The sequence below is a fragment of the Momordica charantia genome, assembly GCF_013281855.1.
Source record: "Momordica charantia cultivar OHB3-1 chromosome 7 unlocalized genomic scaffold, Mcharantia_2.0 BLBB01000007.1, whole genome shotgun sequence".
In the NCBI taxonomy this organism is placed as follows: domain Eukaryota; kingdom Viridiplantae; phylum Streptophyta; class Magnoliopsida; order Cucurbitales; family Cucurbitaceae; genus Momordica; species Momordica charantia.
The window spans coordinates 19,800,582-19,815,338 of NW_028275165.1; the positions used below are offsets into that span (position 1 = coordinate 19,800,582).

The window sequence follows — 14,757 nt, forward strand, 5'->3', positions numbered from 1 at the left end:
TTTGCCGACTTGTTTCATTTGTGATTAGTACTTTTCTATAGTATCTGTGGATGCTCAATAATGGTGTCCTATATTCATGCCTAGAAGTTGTTTTTATTGCTTGGAAACTTAGCAACGAGAGTTGTGGGTTTTCATGTTCGGGTGTTTTGGGAGGGAACAAAGTGGAGTTGGGCATTAACGAATGTTTGTAAGCTAGAGGGTAGGTTGAGAAATCTGTGAATGCATGTTGAATCTCCCCTACTTTTCCATATCTGTCAACTCCCAATTTCATATTATGTGTTGTTTCTTCTTCATGTTATCAGCTCTACGAAGTGTGTCTGCTATTGAGATTTTTACTGCTTTGTTTATTTTATTTGTTTAGTTACGATACAACATCCATATTTCTTTGTTCTTAAACTTTTGGTATCTGGGAACATCGTTTAGAATATAATCCAAAGTCCATGTGGATTCAACCTCGTTTGGTACTATAATCGGTAGTTTCATGTATGCTTGCACGTGTTATCAGCATGGTTGTATGGACGCAACAATTGTCGTGACCGTGCAACCCTTCTTTGTGCCAACGTGTGTCCCTCGCAACCGCACTATCCCTTCTCAATGTAAGGTAGCACAACTCATACGACCACGCCGTCCCTTCTCCCTTCTCCACGCTAAGGGAAAGCATCTCCCATGGGCACGCCCCTTTGCAGCCACTGTAGCCCAACCGCCACTCTAATTACTTGGAGGGAAAGAAATCCTCTCACTCACAAGCTTGTAAATATAAGGGTCCCAATCCATTTGAGGTACAATGGTACAACTCACTACACCTATATACAATTCTTTCTCTTTCTTTTTATACATTCTTACACTAATTTAAGCATCGGAGTCTATGCAAGTTACCGACATTTAGCTCACCCTTTCTTTGTGCATATCATTTTTTTATTAAATCATATGAGTCAAGATCTTGTCTTTCTCCTATTCACAAATCCGTGTGGTCAAATTTGAACCACTCAAGTCAACCAACCTCGTCAAATTACGTGTTAACACAATGTATAATTATAATTCAAAATTTATGTACCTATTCAAAATACAAATTGTTCAAGTGTTTATAGATAATTAACTTTCCCCCCTAACTTTGTAGTGTTTTGTTAAATTTTTAATGAGTGCGTTAAATAAACCAACAATATTTTCCTTTTAATTTTGATAAAATAATAGTTTTGATAATTTCTAAAAACAAATAATCAACTGCTTTTATATTTTAATTTGTCTTATTTGGAGAGTTTTTCACCCACTCCAAAGAATGAAAGTCTTTTTTATTTTGTGGTAAAAATTGGTACTGTTTTGTTATATGTTTTTAACAGTGGTAAATTTTTATTTTATGGTAAAGAAGAGTTCGAAAAAGTTCAAAGACAAATAAAAAAACACTATAAATGTGCTTATAGAGAAAAACATTTGATTAGGTTTATTTCCAAAGTGTTAACATAAAAAATAAATCATTTTCTCTTTCTCAAAATATATCGAACATATTACAAATAAACACGATCCCAAAACCATCAAAGTTAAGGACGAACATTGATTTGTAAACTTTTTTTTTAAGTCTTATTTCAGTCTAAATGTTTTCAGCGTTTTGGTTTATTTGGTATATATACTTTAAAAACATTCATTTACAGCTAACTCGAACATAGTTCAATTGGTTAAGACATATATCACCAATTAAAAAGAAAATCAAAAGTTCGAATTTGCATCCAATGTTGTTGACCTAAAAGAACGTCTATTTTAGTATCTATACTTTCAACTATAACATCTGTTTTGTTACAATGACCAATATATTGAAAAGGTAAAAGTACCTCTATGAAATACAGGTTTTAAAATGACAGGCATCAAAATTGACAAACTTGAAATTAAAATACCAAAATCAATGGTTCTGACTTGAAAAAAGTTATATTTTTCAAATTCCAACCAAGAAAAAAAAACATAGACAAAATAGTTATCAATAAAGAGAGACTTTGCTCGTTTGGGGGAAAGAAAAAACAAAGACTTTTCACTTTGAAAATGTATTTATCAAAATTATACTGAATAAATTAGGCACGAGAGAACCGATTCAAACCTTGAAGTGAATAAGGCATCTTAAAAAAATCTGAAAGATATATGATTTTCTCTCTCGTCTTGCCGTTGAAAAGAAAAAAAATCGTCAAAATGAACACAATTCAGTGGTATACCTCAAATTAAGAGGTTGTAACTTCGATTTTCCACCCAACATGTTATACTAAAAGAATGTACTAACAAAAAAATTATCAATGAGAGGCATGACTTTCCATTTTGATGATCTATTTTTGCAAAATTCTATCGAATAAACTGTACGTGAGAGAAAACCAACTAAAACCTAGCTCAAGTGAACAAAACATTTAGGCCCCTTTTATTTCAATGGTATGGTAAGCAATGGATGTGAATCAAAATCTTCCTTCATTTGATGATGTTTATTAAATTGTAGTAATGAAATCAAATTATCAAATCGAGCCTAGTTTAATTGGCAATCTATTATTTCTCTTATATGTATGTTACTAATAATTTTTCTTATAATAAAAATTTGTACCACTTTTAATGGTTGACGTGATTTTATTGTAAAATATTATAAAATTCTCTCTATATATATTTCAACTATACTTGGTTACTATTAATTAACATAAATAAAGTTTATTATTATTAAATAATATATAACAATAAAACTTAATATTAAATGACATTTGTTATAATAAAAGACTGTTTTAATTATTTATTATTCGTTAATAAGAAGTATTTACAATCAATGTAATAGAATAAATTAAAATTTATAATTATTTAATTAAAAAACATTAATATACTATTTGTAACTCACTAGAGATAAATAAAGGGCATAATAGTACAGTAATATATCTAATTTATAATTTAATTTCAGATATTTTTAGTAAACGGCGTCAAAATATTTATGATTTGAATTTCGATTTCAAAAAATTTAGGGTAAATAGCATTTCAATCCCATCCGATATTTATCTTCTACCGCACGATTAAAAGAAAATAGCGTGAGAAAATCAAATTAATTCGACAAGAAAACAAAAATGGAAAGTAAAAATGCCACGCGCCAAAATCCCACTCGTCGTCTCCGAGCAAGAGTAGGGGAAAAAAGGCGAGAAATGTGGGCTTATTAGGAAATCAAATAAGTTTTTTCAGACGGCGAACAACAGAAACCCAGACGGGGGAAGCCGGAATAATATAAGAACTTGAAAAACTACTAAAAACCCACAAAATCCAAACCCCACTTTTCTCTCCTATTATACGATCATAGATTTTTTTCCCCGCGCAGTAGTGGGAATTTTCTGCAGTTCGAGCTTCTTCAAAAATCCAGCCGATTTTTCTGTTTGGTTTAATCGGTTTTGGGGGTTTTTGGAGATTCCTTGAACATCGACAGTACGATCGCTTCGGCCGATCGTCCAGTTTCAAGGGGAAGACGATACTGATTCTGCTTCTCCGAAGAAGAAGAATAAGGGTTTGTTTGTGTTCTGGTTTCTGGTGCGAGCGAAGTGGTTCGCTGAATCTGGTTTATGGGTTTTGTTTCTTGTTTCTGATTGGAATGATGCTGGATTTTAGGGAAGATGATGATTGGAAGTAGGGTTTTGGGTTTCCCTTTTAGGGCTGGCTCTGAGAAGCCAATAATGGAGGAAGCCGAAGCTTGCTATTACAAAGAGAATGGCGATGATGTTGACCCTGACATTACTCTCTCTTACATTGTAAGGGCATTTTCCTTGAGTTACAATTTGTTTGCCCCAATGTGCCTTGTTTCTTGATTGACCCAGTGAAACAAAAACCATTCTGAACTAAATTACTTCAAATTTGGTGATTTCTTCTGTTACTTTTTTAATCCAAAAAGATTAACTTTTTTGCTTTTTGGTTCTGGTTTATAACCATTACAGTAGAGTTTCATCGAGGGGGAAAAACATGGGAACAAAGTAAAATTGACCTTATGGATACTGTAAAATTTGGGAAGAAAAGGAAATGTTGGAGGCTGGGTAAAATTGTTTGGTTCCATGAAGTTGAGTTGTTGGTCAGTTGAAATCAAATGAGATGGAACTTGAAAGTGTATAAAATCATGAGTTTTGTTTGCTTGGAAAGAATCCATTCGTGATCAGTTGAAATTAAATGAGATGGAACTCAAGAGTGTGTAAAATTTTGAGTTTTGTTTGCTAAAGGAATCAAATAAATAATTTCTCTGGGATATAATTGGCTTGGACTATACAGTTATCCCCCTGAAAAAAAGTTACTCAATTTGTTTACTACTTGTAATTATTCATAATTTCATGCTCATGTGAAGTAACTAGACTTCCCATTATTGTACTTTTTAGGACGAGAGGATTCAATGTCTTCTTGGTCATTTTCAAAAGGACTTCGAAGGTGGATTTTCAGCTGACAACTTAGGTGAGTTGCCAAGTTTTCGGATTCATAGCCACAAAATGATAGGTTGACATGGTTCTAAATTCTAATTGTTATTTTAGGGTCGAAGTTTGGTGGTTATGGCTCATTTCTGCCTACATATGAACGCCTTCCTTCCATTCGACCACATACGATAAAGCAACAAAGCCACTGCAATGCAGTGCCATCACCAGATAATGTGCCCTTGGAGGTATATGAAAACTTGTCCTATTATTTTGCCCATTATGTGTGAAAAAAAAAATTTAATGGGATAACACATTCTTATATCCAAACGAATAACTAATCCCGAATGCTTTATGTAATATGACCATAAATTTGCAGGGTTCTTTTCAAAATTTAAAAGCTCCACCACCTGAGAGGCCAGAAGCTATTTCCTCTCGCAATTCAAGAGAAACTTCTGGTAGTATCGCTGGGAGACTAGACTCGTGCTTGCCATCTACTGAAGTTACTAATAGTAATAGTTACCCTCCGAAACATGAAACTTTAAGCATATTAGGCAATCCGACGAATAACAGAACACTTAAAGTTCGAATTAAAGTTGGTTCTGACAATAATGCATTGAAAAATGCAGCAATATACAGTGGCCTTGGACTTGACGACTCTCCAATGTCATCATCAGAGAACAGCTCTGATGTAAGTGAAGGGATGCTGCCGATATCTCAAAGCCTCGCGGATGAGTTTCCAGCTAAGATAATTGAGGTGACAGTTCTTCTGATTTTCTGATTTTTTAGAAGTTCAAAATGGATCTATATGCTTACACTATAGTGTTTCTTCTTTAAACAGGAAATGACCTCTTTTGCAGTGCCTCACGGAGTATTGATATCACCTCTTCATGATAGCCTACTTTCCTTGCCAAGCAAGGAAAAACCTTTCCAAGAAACCAAACCCATGATTTCCCTTGAGGATCAAAAAGATGTTTTGGCCAAGATAGTCGGTGAGAAAACTTCAATGCAAAAAGAAAGAAACTTGGTTAAGAAGACGAGAAAGGAGGTCGGGCACAGAGAAAGGCAGGCCAATTTAAAGAACGAAGTTCATGCTTGTCTTGGCGAGGAGAAGACTACTATAATACATGGAAAATCAGATAGTGAGGCTCTTGAAGGCAAAGATTTCCCTCCTAATGAGTTGCAATGCAGACCTGTTTCCGACTCGAACCATGGCTTGCGTAATTTGAAGCTGTCTTGTAGTGCATCTGATGTTTCAATTTGCAAGAAAGAGGATAGATTAGAAGGCAGATTTAAGGAGTCGAATTTGGAGACAACATCCGGACAAGATTGTTTGAAGAGTGGTAGTAAGCTGAGAATTAAGGCTGGAAAGGCTTTGGAACAAAAGAAGACTGTCAAAATCTCTGCCTCGTTGGAAGTTCCCTCATCATTGGAAGATCAATCTGAGGGAACTATGTGCAATGCTTACTTAAAGCCACAAAATAAGAATCTTTCTCGTAAAGCTACATTACATGAAACAGATAACGACAAAGTATCTATTAAGATAGAAAAGTCTGGAACTATTGGCAAGAATAAATTGATAGTGCTACAGAATGTTTGTGGGAAAACAGCTAGTTCATTTGAGGAAGGCATCAAGATTGGAAGTGGAGCACCAAAAGGTAGAAAAGACACTGATTCTGATACTCCTGATTTTGAAAATAAAAGGCACAGGTTCAAACTACATAGCGATGAGAAAGTAGGAGCAAACAATAGGGTTGTAATTGAGAGGGCTTCAGGTGACTTGCGAAAGGTCAGAGGCCTGGATGACAGTGGAACCGAAAAGTTCAAGTATCGGAATGAAACAAAGGAAAGACAGAAGGGTAGCAGAATGGATGTTCATTTGTGTGGAGCATCTGTTAAAGATGGTCAAGGTGCTCGTCCTCTTGTCATCGACAATGACCCAGGTTCGAAGATGGTTGAACCATCAGTGGTGGTTCCTGTACACGTACAACATTGGGTATGCTGCGACAGTTGTCAGAAGTGGCGCCTTCTGCCCTTTGAATCAAAGCCAGAACAACTTCCTGAAAAATGGCTGTGTAGGATGCTCGATTGGCTGTAAGTTCGCCACTTATTCTTTGACAAGAAATAATAAGTTTTTTTTAAGATAAAATAATAGGTTAAGTTGATGATGGTTTTTTCTTTAAAAAAATTTGATTGGAATTTGATCAATGTTATTATATTATGCTTTTTAATTCCTTGAATTTCTTATTTGAGTGTTTTGCATAATGTTATCTTGCCTGTTCACTTTCTGTTGCAATCGTGTAGGCCTGGTATGAACAGGTGTGACATTGAGCAAGATGAGACAACGAGGATGTTCTATGCCTTGTACAAGCTGCCAATGCCTGAGAGTGGAGATGCTATACAGATCCATGCCAATGAACCAGCATCAGGTGATGCTATAAATCAGGGAAAAAGGAAAGAAACTTTGAAGGTAACACAAAATCCAGTTAGCAGTATTGGTCAGACACATGTCAAAAGTTCTCAGAAAAACCAGCAGCAGGAGTCCAGGAAAAGAAAAAGTCTTAATGGCTTGAGTAATCCTCAAAATCAGTTGAGAAGTTCAATAGATCAATCTTCTAGTGAACTGCACAACATGGCAGAGGGAAATAACAGGGATAAACTGAAAGAAAAATCCATTGATAGAGGTGAGTTGTTCATGAGAATTAGAATATTCAATCTTGTCTAGTAGGTACATCTGTTTGTGGATCTTCTTTTAAGTCTTCCTCTTCTACTGCAGTTAATTGTGAGCAATCAAAAAGAAAAAACAAGAAACCTGAAGAAAATCGTCTTCATTTTGAAGCTGTTAAGCACTCCAAGATGGAAGACATGTGCTCTGTTGATAATCGTCAAGACTTCAATGTGGACATTGGAAAATTGGGTTCTAGTTCAAATTCTGGATTGACAAATATGGAAGGTGGGGAAGGTATGCTGAAGCATGGCGACATTGGTTTGACGAAGCACGACAAATTCAAAACAGTGAATAAAAGGCAAATTTCATCGAAGAAACAGGGAAAACCAGCTGAAATCTCCTCTGTTGATCAAGTAAGTGGTAAAAGTGACGGTTGCACGAAGAAAAGGAAACTGAAGGATTGGCAGGATGATCAAAACTCTCATAATAGCGCACTACATGTGAAGGAAGAAAATTGTGAAGGACTGAAGAAAAAAAGAAAGTTCCATGTGTCGAATGATACCCATAAACGTAAAGGTGATTTTAACTCAAAGAGAGAAGGGGGAACTACACAGTTTTCTGCATCAGGTAGTGGGAATGATTTCACTAATGGTGTGGAAGAAATCAGCAAGGATAAGGGACTGAAAATGCAAAAGAAGATTATTTATAAACAAACATCAGTTGGTCAGGAGTCATTGAAGAGAAATTTAGGTGCTCGACAAGTTTCACATCTACCTAAAACCAAATTTGGAGTAAAAGTTTCTACTGCTGAATCGGTTTCATCATCTCCCATGAGGACATCCAGCCTTGATCTATTTGGAGGGGAAAAAGAGGATATTACCTCTAATATTCACTCCGACACCAGAAGCAAGAAAATCAAACCTTCACCTGGAGTTCAACACCATTTTGTCACTGCTGATGCTAATGCTTTTCAGCAACCTAGATTGTGCAATAATCATATAGATGACAGCATGGAACCCAGCCACAAGAAACTCAAGAAAGTATTCCCTAATAAGGAGCTTTCCACAGAGAATAAGGATCTCTTTCTGACTTCCAATGAGAAAGACAAAAGTGTCTTGTCTGATGTAGAATTAGACAAGGCAAAGGCTTCTGATGGAATTTCCAAGCATTCAAAGAAGAGCATGATACGCGAGCCAGAGGTTGATTCCTACCATGTTTCACCTTGTCCGGATGGGGTGGGTGAAATTGAACAAAATATTCCTAGAAAGCGCGGTACTAAGTTGACTAGAAAAGAGAAGATTCATGTTGGCGCTGAAGGATTCGAAACCCCTCACAATATCAAGGGCCATGATGTTGAAGACCAGAGACCAGGTACTGTAATTCAATCAAATAGAGCAGTTATAATTCAGAATAAAAGTGGTCTGAGAACTGTAGAAACGAAGGATGGAAAATCAAAATGCTCCTTGTCCTCAGGAGATGAATCCAAAGGAGAAACATTGCATCTTGGTGGTGACCCTCAACAAGTTTCTCTTATGGCGGGCGATTCTCATCAGCTTATTGTTGTTGCCCCTAAAAGCGATGATGCAGTAGAGTCGAAGACATTAAAAAACTTAGGGAATGCTGCTAACAAGAATGGAATTAGCCTTAGATATCAAACACCTGATCAACAGGGATCTAGAGAAGTTAATGCTTCAAATCCTGACAGAAAAAAATCCTCCAATCAGACTGCTTGTAATGTATTGGAAGAAACCAAATGTCTTAGAGACCATGCGGATCGCCTCAAGGTTTCCTCATTTCTGCAACTCTCTTTGAACATGGTTGCTAAGATTGGACCTGTTTGTAATCCTTACTCGTATTATTTTCTTATGTATTCTATAGCGTTACGGATACAGTTTTGAAAGTAATGAGGCTTTCTTCCAATCTGCTCTGGAGTATCTTCATGGGGCATTCCTTCTAGAGACTCATAGTAATGCAAGTGGCAAGAATGGGGATTTGACTCACATGCAGGTCTATGGTATTACAGCTGAACTGTGCAAGTAAGTGAAAATGACAGTTACGTCCCGTTTTTGTCTGTTTAAGTATTTTAATCCAACAATTGATAGTTTGTGTTCATCATCAACCATCACTTCCAATCAGCATAGTTCTTAAATTCATTCCGAAATTAATGTAATAAACTTGACTTCTACCATGGATATTTAATCATTGTGGCCTGTTGTTTTTAACTCTGCCTTTCCAATGAGCCAGCTCTAGCTCATGTTTCTTTTGTGGTCCGTGTTCTTACAACCTGTTGTTTTTTGTTAATGAAATATTGTTTTATATCCGAAATGGAAGCCTGCCGCCTACTTCAGGATAGAGTATGAACATAAATTTAGGCTATTTAGTATATCGAGGATAGCGTTCGTCATTCCTGAGTTCTGCATTGAAATCTTTACAATGTTCTCTTCTTTGATGTCTTTTGTTTCTATTTTAAAATGTTCAAGAATGTTTCACGTTGATTGATAATTGGTACCTTATTATAAACTCTCAATCATTCACAGGATCTGTGCCCATGAATACGAAAGACGTCAGGAAATGGCTGCAGCAGCTTTGGCTTATAAATGTATTGAAGTAGCATACATGAGAATAGTTTACCATAAACATACAAGTATCAATGGAGATCGCAACGAGATGCACCCATCGTTTCGTACAATTGTTCAAGGTAATAGAAAAATGTTATGTCATCGTCTTATTTTGGTAAACTGGGGGCTCAAAATTTTGCATCTTGGAAATATGCTCTCTCTCTCACTCATCATTCCAATTAATTAACATTGTGATGCTCTTTCAATGAATCCTTAGGTGAATCTCCATCTTCTTCTGCATCAGATGTTGATAACTTGAACAATCAAGCAGCAATGGATAAGGATACTATTGACAAAGTTGGTGGTTCCCATGTTGCTGGAAATCACATCGCAAATGCTGGAAGCTGCACGAGTTTTCTTTGGCTGCTCGACTCCGTAAGTACTCATTTTTTTCCCAATTCAAATAATTTGTTATCAGAATCTTAGCCTGCTGTTCTTTGTGGAACTGATGGTTCCTTTTATGGCTATTTCTTTTTACAAATATAAATTTTGAAAGCAAACATCTGGATCATTTCGTGTTGCAGACACGCGATATTAATTTAGCCATGGAGGCCGTGAAAAAATCTCGAAATGCATTTGCGGCAGCTGGTTCACATGTTAGTGATGCAAAGAATGTGACTCATCTTGCATCGGTTAAAAAGGCAATTGATTTCAGCTTCCAAGATGTGGAGGAACTCATACAGTTGGTTCGGGTTGCTTTGAAGACGATAACTCACTCGGTTTCTGGCAGTGGTAGAGATTAGGTCAACCATGTAAATAGTTATTTTTCTTGGATTATTCTTCCAAGGGGGTGATCAGTTGAGAAAGCTGAGGAAACTTGACTGCAACCCTAAACTGGTTTTGGTAGCTTTTAGGATGTCGACCGTTGCAGAATCGACTTACACAGTTCGCTTCTTACCGATAGTTCTGTACAAAAGTGAGATCGATTAGGAAATTCAAAATGTGTATTTTTAAGTTATTGAGCTGAGGATTTTCTTTTTTTTTTTTTTTTGGTCCTTTTGTTTTCCTTCACCCTCTTGAAGGTCATGTAAAGGCTTCGTGATATCTTAGCTCCTAAAAGTGGAGCTCAAGTAAAAAAAAAGAGAAAAAAAGAAAAGAAAAAGAAGTTGCATTTCATTAGGCAACCATATTGAAGTGTTCAAATAATAATGTAGTGAGTGATGGCTAAAAATCCTCTCTTTTTCTCTCTCCTTCTGCCTCTGTTCATTAAACAGCTGAAGATAGAATTCCGTGTTGGGTTTGTTCATATAGGTTCTATGGTTATGAGAATTGAATTTTGGCGAAGTGAAACGCTTGTGTCTTTTTTGGTTAAAAAATACATTTGGTCGTAATAAAAAAATATATTTATTCATCAAATTTTAGTTTGTAACAATCTAGTTAATTACTTTTAAGTTCGTCACAATTTAGTTTTTACGTAATACTTTAGTTCTTCTAGTTTAGAATTTGTAATAATTTAATTATTGTTGTGAAAATTCTCATCAACCTATAAATAAAAAATCTAATTAAATTTTAACAATATTTTTTCTAGTTCTTTATGAACTTTAATTTCCAAGGACTAAATTAGTAAATTGTTATCAATATTAGTTCATAGGCTAAATTAAATGAATGTAGGACCAAATGTTTTTTTATTATTTTATTTTTTTAAACCAAGCTTTGAGAAATGAGAACATATACAAGGGCAATTTTACAATTTGCGTAAGTTCGTGAAGATCTTGCTTCAAAGTTTAGAGATCTACTCGTATCTAAGTTCAAGGATTAAACTCGTTAACCTTTCAAAGTTCTGTAGTGGAGTTTGTTTGTTTCCAAACCAATTAACAAGAACATAACTCAATTGGTCAAGGCACTTCCTTTAAAGGTTGGGATTCGCATCTCTGCTCGTGGAATAAAACAAAACAAGTAAACTGTGTTTAAACGAAATTACCAGAAATCATTGCAAGTGCAACAACCACCTGTGAAATGATGAAATCTGTTGACATCTCTAACTACAAAGTCCCTCTCCACAATCTCACTTATAAGCTTGAAAGCCTCATGACAGTCACTGCACATTCTCAAGTTCTTCATTATTCTTATGGTGATTCCTTTGGGTATGCTAATCAAACCAAATCCCAATGCCAATCTCTCGCTATGCAATCCAACTGCTTCTTCCTCTGCCTCCTCCTCTACATCAACAAATACCAAACCTTTGCTTCCTCTTCCATAACCTCGATCCTTCATTTTCCGCTCCAACTCTCGCAGTAAACACAACACCTCCTTGCTGTGTGGGCAAGACTCTACGTCCCCAGCATAGAATACATAAGTCAAATTCTTTATCTCGAGCCAACTACAGCCTGGTTCCTTATTGATTCCAGTATGCTTCATTTCAACTCGGAGTCGGTGAGCCTTCTCCATATCCCCAGCCGATGCATAGGCGTTCGACAATGTGACGTATGCACCTGCAACTTGTTGATTGGAATTGACTAGTCGCTGACAGGCTTCAACTGCAATATCTACCCTCCCATGGTACCTACTAGCCGAAAGCAGCGCTCCCCACAATAATGCCTCGTCGTCGGGCTCTACCTCCATCGATTTCGCTAGTTGGTAAGCTCTATCGAGCTGCCCAACTCGAGCTAGCATGTCGACAACACACGTATAATGCTTAGACTCGGGCATTATGCCATGTCTCTCATACATGGAAGTCAAATAACTAAGGCCCTCATCAAGAAGCCCTGAATGGCTACAAGCATACAAAACTCCAACAAAAGTGACATGGTTAGGCTTCAATCCTTTTCTCACCATTTCTTCAAATAGTTGAAGGGACTGTCTCCCAAGTCCATATTTTGCTCTACTCACAATCATAGAAGTATAGGGAATAACAGAGGGGTTTAAAATTCTACTAAAGACCTTATCAGAACAATTAAGACTCCCACATTTAGCATACATATCGACCAACACACTAGAAATTACATCGTTCGAATCATGGCCGAGACGGATCACCGCACCGTGCACGACTCTTCCCAAAACCAGCCTACCCAAGCTTGCACAAGCACTGATTGCACTAGCTAACATGAAATGATTTGGATGTTCATAATTCAAACTACTGAATTCCCTAAATAGTTTCAAGGCATCATCACCATGTGCATTCTGAGCATAAGTAGCAATCATGGAAGTCCAAGAAACAATGTTCTTACAAGCCATAGAATCGAAGACTCTCCGAGCTCGAACAACATCATTGCACTTACCATACATATCGATAAGCGAAGAACACACCACAACATTACCTCCATAGCCAGAAATCTCAACATATGCGTGGAACTTTTTGCCCTCTCTCAAATTTGAGAGGATCGAACAGGCCTTAATCGCGGTCGCGAAAGTGAAGTCGTTCGGCACGACCGGACTTCTCGACATCTCCCCGAATAGTGAGAGAGCGGTACTCGGCTGGCAAGCGTCGATGTAACCGGCCATGAGAGAGGTCCATGAGACGACATTTGGGGTGGGCATTTCATCGAACAGGTGGTGTGCGATTGAAACTCTGCGCAATCTGACATAGCAATTGATGAGATGGTTGACGGGGAGAGTTTGGGTTAAGAATCCAAGCTTTAGAGCTATGGGGTGGGCGGAGGTTGCAGAAATCAAATCGTTGCAATTTCGAAGGTGGCGACTGAAATTTGCGATCGTTTGAAAAGATAACCGTTCGTTTTCGCGGGAAAGACGAGGCCTTGTGAGGGCAAAATGGATATTTGGTTTCAACATCAACAGAATTCTCGGAGGAGTTGCCTTTTGAACGATTTGAAATTGAAACTAATATTTTTGTTTCGGAATCAAAGAATTAATTATGTTTTTAATCATAGAATGAAATTAAATGGTGGTACTAATAATTTCATTCCTCTCCTGCAATTTAATGAATTTCCAAAATTTGGAATGACTGTTCTAATAATTTCATTCCTCTCTTACAATTTAATTAATCTTATTTTTCATTCTTTGTTTACTACCTCCCATGTTTTTTCAATAATTACTTTACAATTTCTGCATTTTTTTAGATCTATAATTTTTTATTAATTATTTTATCATTTTACTTTTTTATTTATATTACTAAATATATTTCTTCTAATAAAAAAAATTATATAACTTTTCTTAGCTAGTGTGATTTTATTATAAAATTCTTATAAATTTTTATTTAATTTATCAATTTAATTTTACTTTGTTATGGTTAACAAGATACGACTTATTTATCGGTCTGAACAAGATACGACTTATAAATGTGATATTCCGTATATTGTAGAGTTCTTTACCTTATCAATTCAATTTTTAATTCTGGGTCATTGAGATTCATGGACAATACGGATTAATATTTCAAGGATAGATATTACCCCTCCTTTTCCTAGTTCAACTATATTGAAATATATTCGAGATCTGTCATGAGTGATCAAAGACAGTAGTATATATAGTCGTTCTCTAATACAATAACTTACAAACCAACATGAGTTTAGCTCAGCAATAATTAATATATGTTTCTAATCAAGATCATGATCGATTCATGCCGTTTGATGCTCCCCAACTTAAAATTTAAAATTTAAATACTATTTTGATCCTGTACTCTCCACCTTGGTTCATCTTGGTACTTATACCTTCAAAATGTTCATTTTAATCTATATTATGAAATGTATCAAACTTGAAAGTATGACCCACTAAATTTCATTCAAGTTGTCGTCAAACTTTGCATTTTTTTCCCCTAAAGGTAGAATATTTAGTCTTTCAGAAAAACAGACGGTAAAGTAGTAAATAAAAATTTTGTTTAAGAAACTAAAATATAAATTTTTATCTCAAACTTATTATCTTTTCAATATATTCCCAATACTCCTCCATTTATCTGGTCCATCAATCTATACTACATACTTATTTTAGAAAATATTTAAAAAAAATCTTTAAAAAAATTGTATAAGTCAACTGTGTCAAATAAATATTTGAGTGAACAATAGTCATATATCAAAATTTAATGTATATAATTTTGCTTCTTAGGCCCGTTAAAATAATTTTGCCTTAGGCTCTATGTTATTTGAGCCAATGTCGTATACAAGTAATCTGAAGTTTCAAAATAGGGACAAAAAAACAA

General features: G+C 35.8%; 2 protein-coding genes across 6 annotated transcripts; one reads left to right on the forward strand and one right to left on the reverse strand.

The window, feature by feature from the left end:
- The first annotated feature begins 3,190 nt into the window (after positions 1-3,190).
- LOC111009697 (cysteine-tryptophan domain-containing zinc finger protein 3) lies at positions 3,191-10,817 on the forward strand. Of its 5 annotated transcripts, none has more exons than XM_022282879.2 (12): positions 3,191-3,740; positions 4,353-4,425; positions 4,503-4,630; positions 4,762-5,139; positions 5,224-6,476; positions 6,687-7,066; positions 7,159-8,421; positions 8,524-8,834; positions 8,929-9,086; positions 9,588-9,748; positions 9,886-10,043; positions 10,193-10,817. In XM_022282879.2, exons 1-12 carry the CDS (start codon positions 3,606-3,608, stop codon positions 10,409-10,411), a joined length of 4,617 nt encoding a protein of 1,538 aa, XP_022138571.1. In that variant the 5' UTR covers positions 3,191-3,605; the 3' UTR covers positions 10,412-10,817. The 5 variants fall into 5 exon arrangements, with proteins under 5 accessions (XP_022138571.1, XP_022138572.1, XP_087982785.1 ...); XM_022282880.2 differs by having other exon boundaries at positions 3,192-3,740; positions 4,762-4,894; positions 5,012-5,139; positions 7,159-8,834; XM_088126659.1 differs by having other exon boundaries at positions 3,192-3,740; positions 4,762-4,840; positions 5,012-5,139; positions 7,159-8,834.
- A 682-nt stretch (positions 10,818-11,499) lies between these two features.
- LOC111009611 (Tetratricopeptide repeat (TPR)-like superfamily protein) lies at positions 11,500-13,542 on the reverse strand. The gene has a single exon (XM_022282745.2). It carries the CDS (start codon positions 13,395-13,397, stop codon positions 11,586-11,588), a length of 1,812 nt encoding a protein of 603 aa, XP_022138437.1. The 5' UTR covers positions 13,398-13,542; the 3' UTR covers positions 11,500-11,585.
- Positions 13,543-14,757: the final 1,215 nt, after the last annotated feature.

What these genes read in the sequence shown, in the direction of transcription:
- LOC111009697 (XM_022282878.2), top strand. Translation starts at nt 3,606, where the DNA reads ATGATGATTGGAAGTAGGGTTTTGGGTTTCCCTTTTAGGGCTGGCTCT. An exon ending in ACATTACTCTCTCTTACATT is followed by an intron (nt 3,741 to 4,352) that starts GTAAGGGCATTT and finishes TGTACTTTTTAG; the next exon opens with GACGAGAGGATTCAATGTCT. An exon ending in ACCATGCGGATCGCCTCAAG is followed by an intron (nt 8,835 to 8,928) that starts GTTTCCTCATTT and finishes TGTATTCTATAG; the next exon opens with CGTTACGGATACAGTTTTGA.
- LOC111009611 (XM_022282745.2), bottom strand. Translation starts at nt 13,397, where the DNA reads ATGTTGAAACCAAATATCCATTTTGCCCTCACAAGGCCTCGTCTTTCC.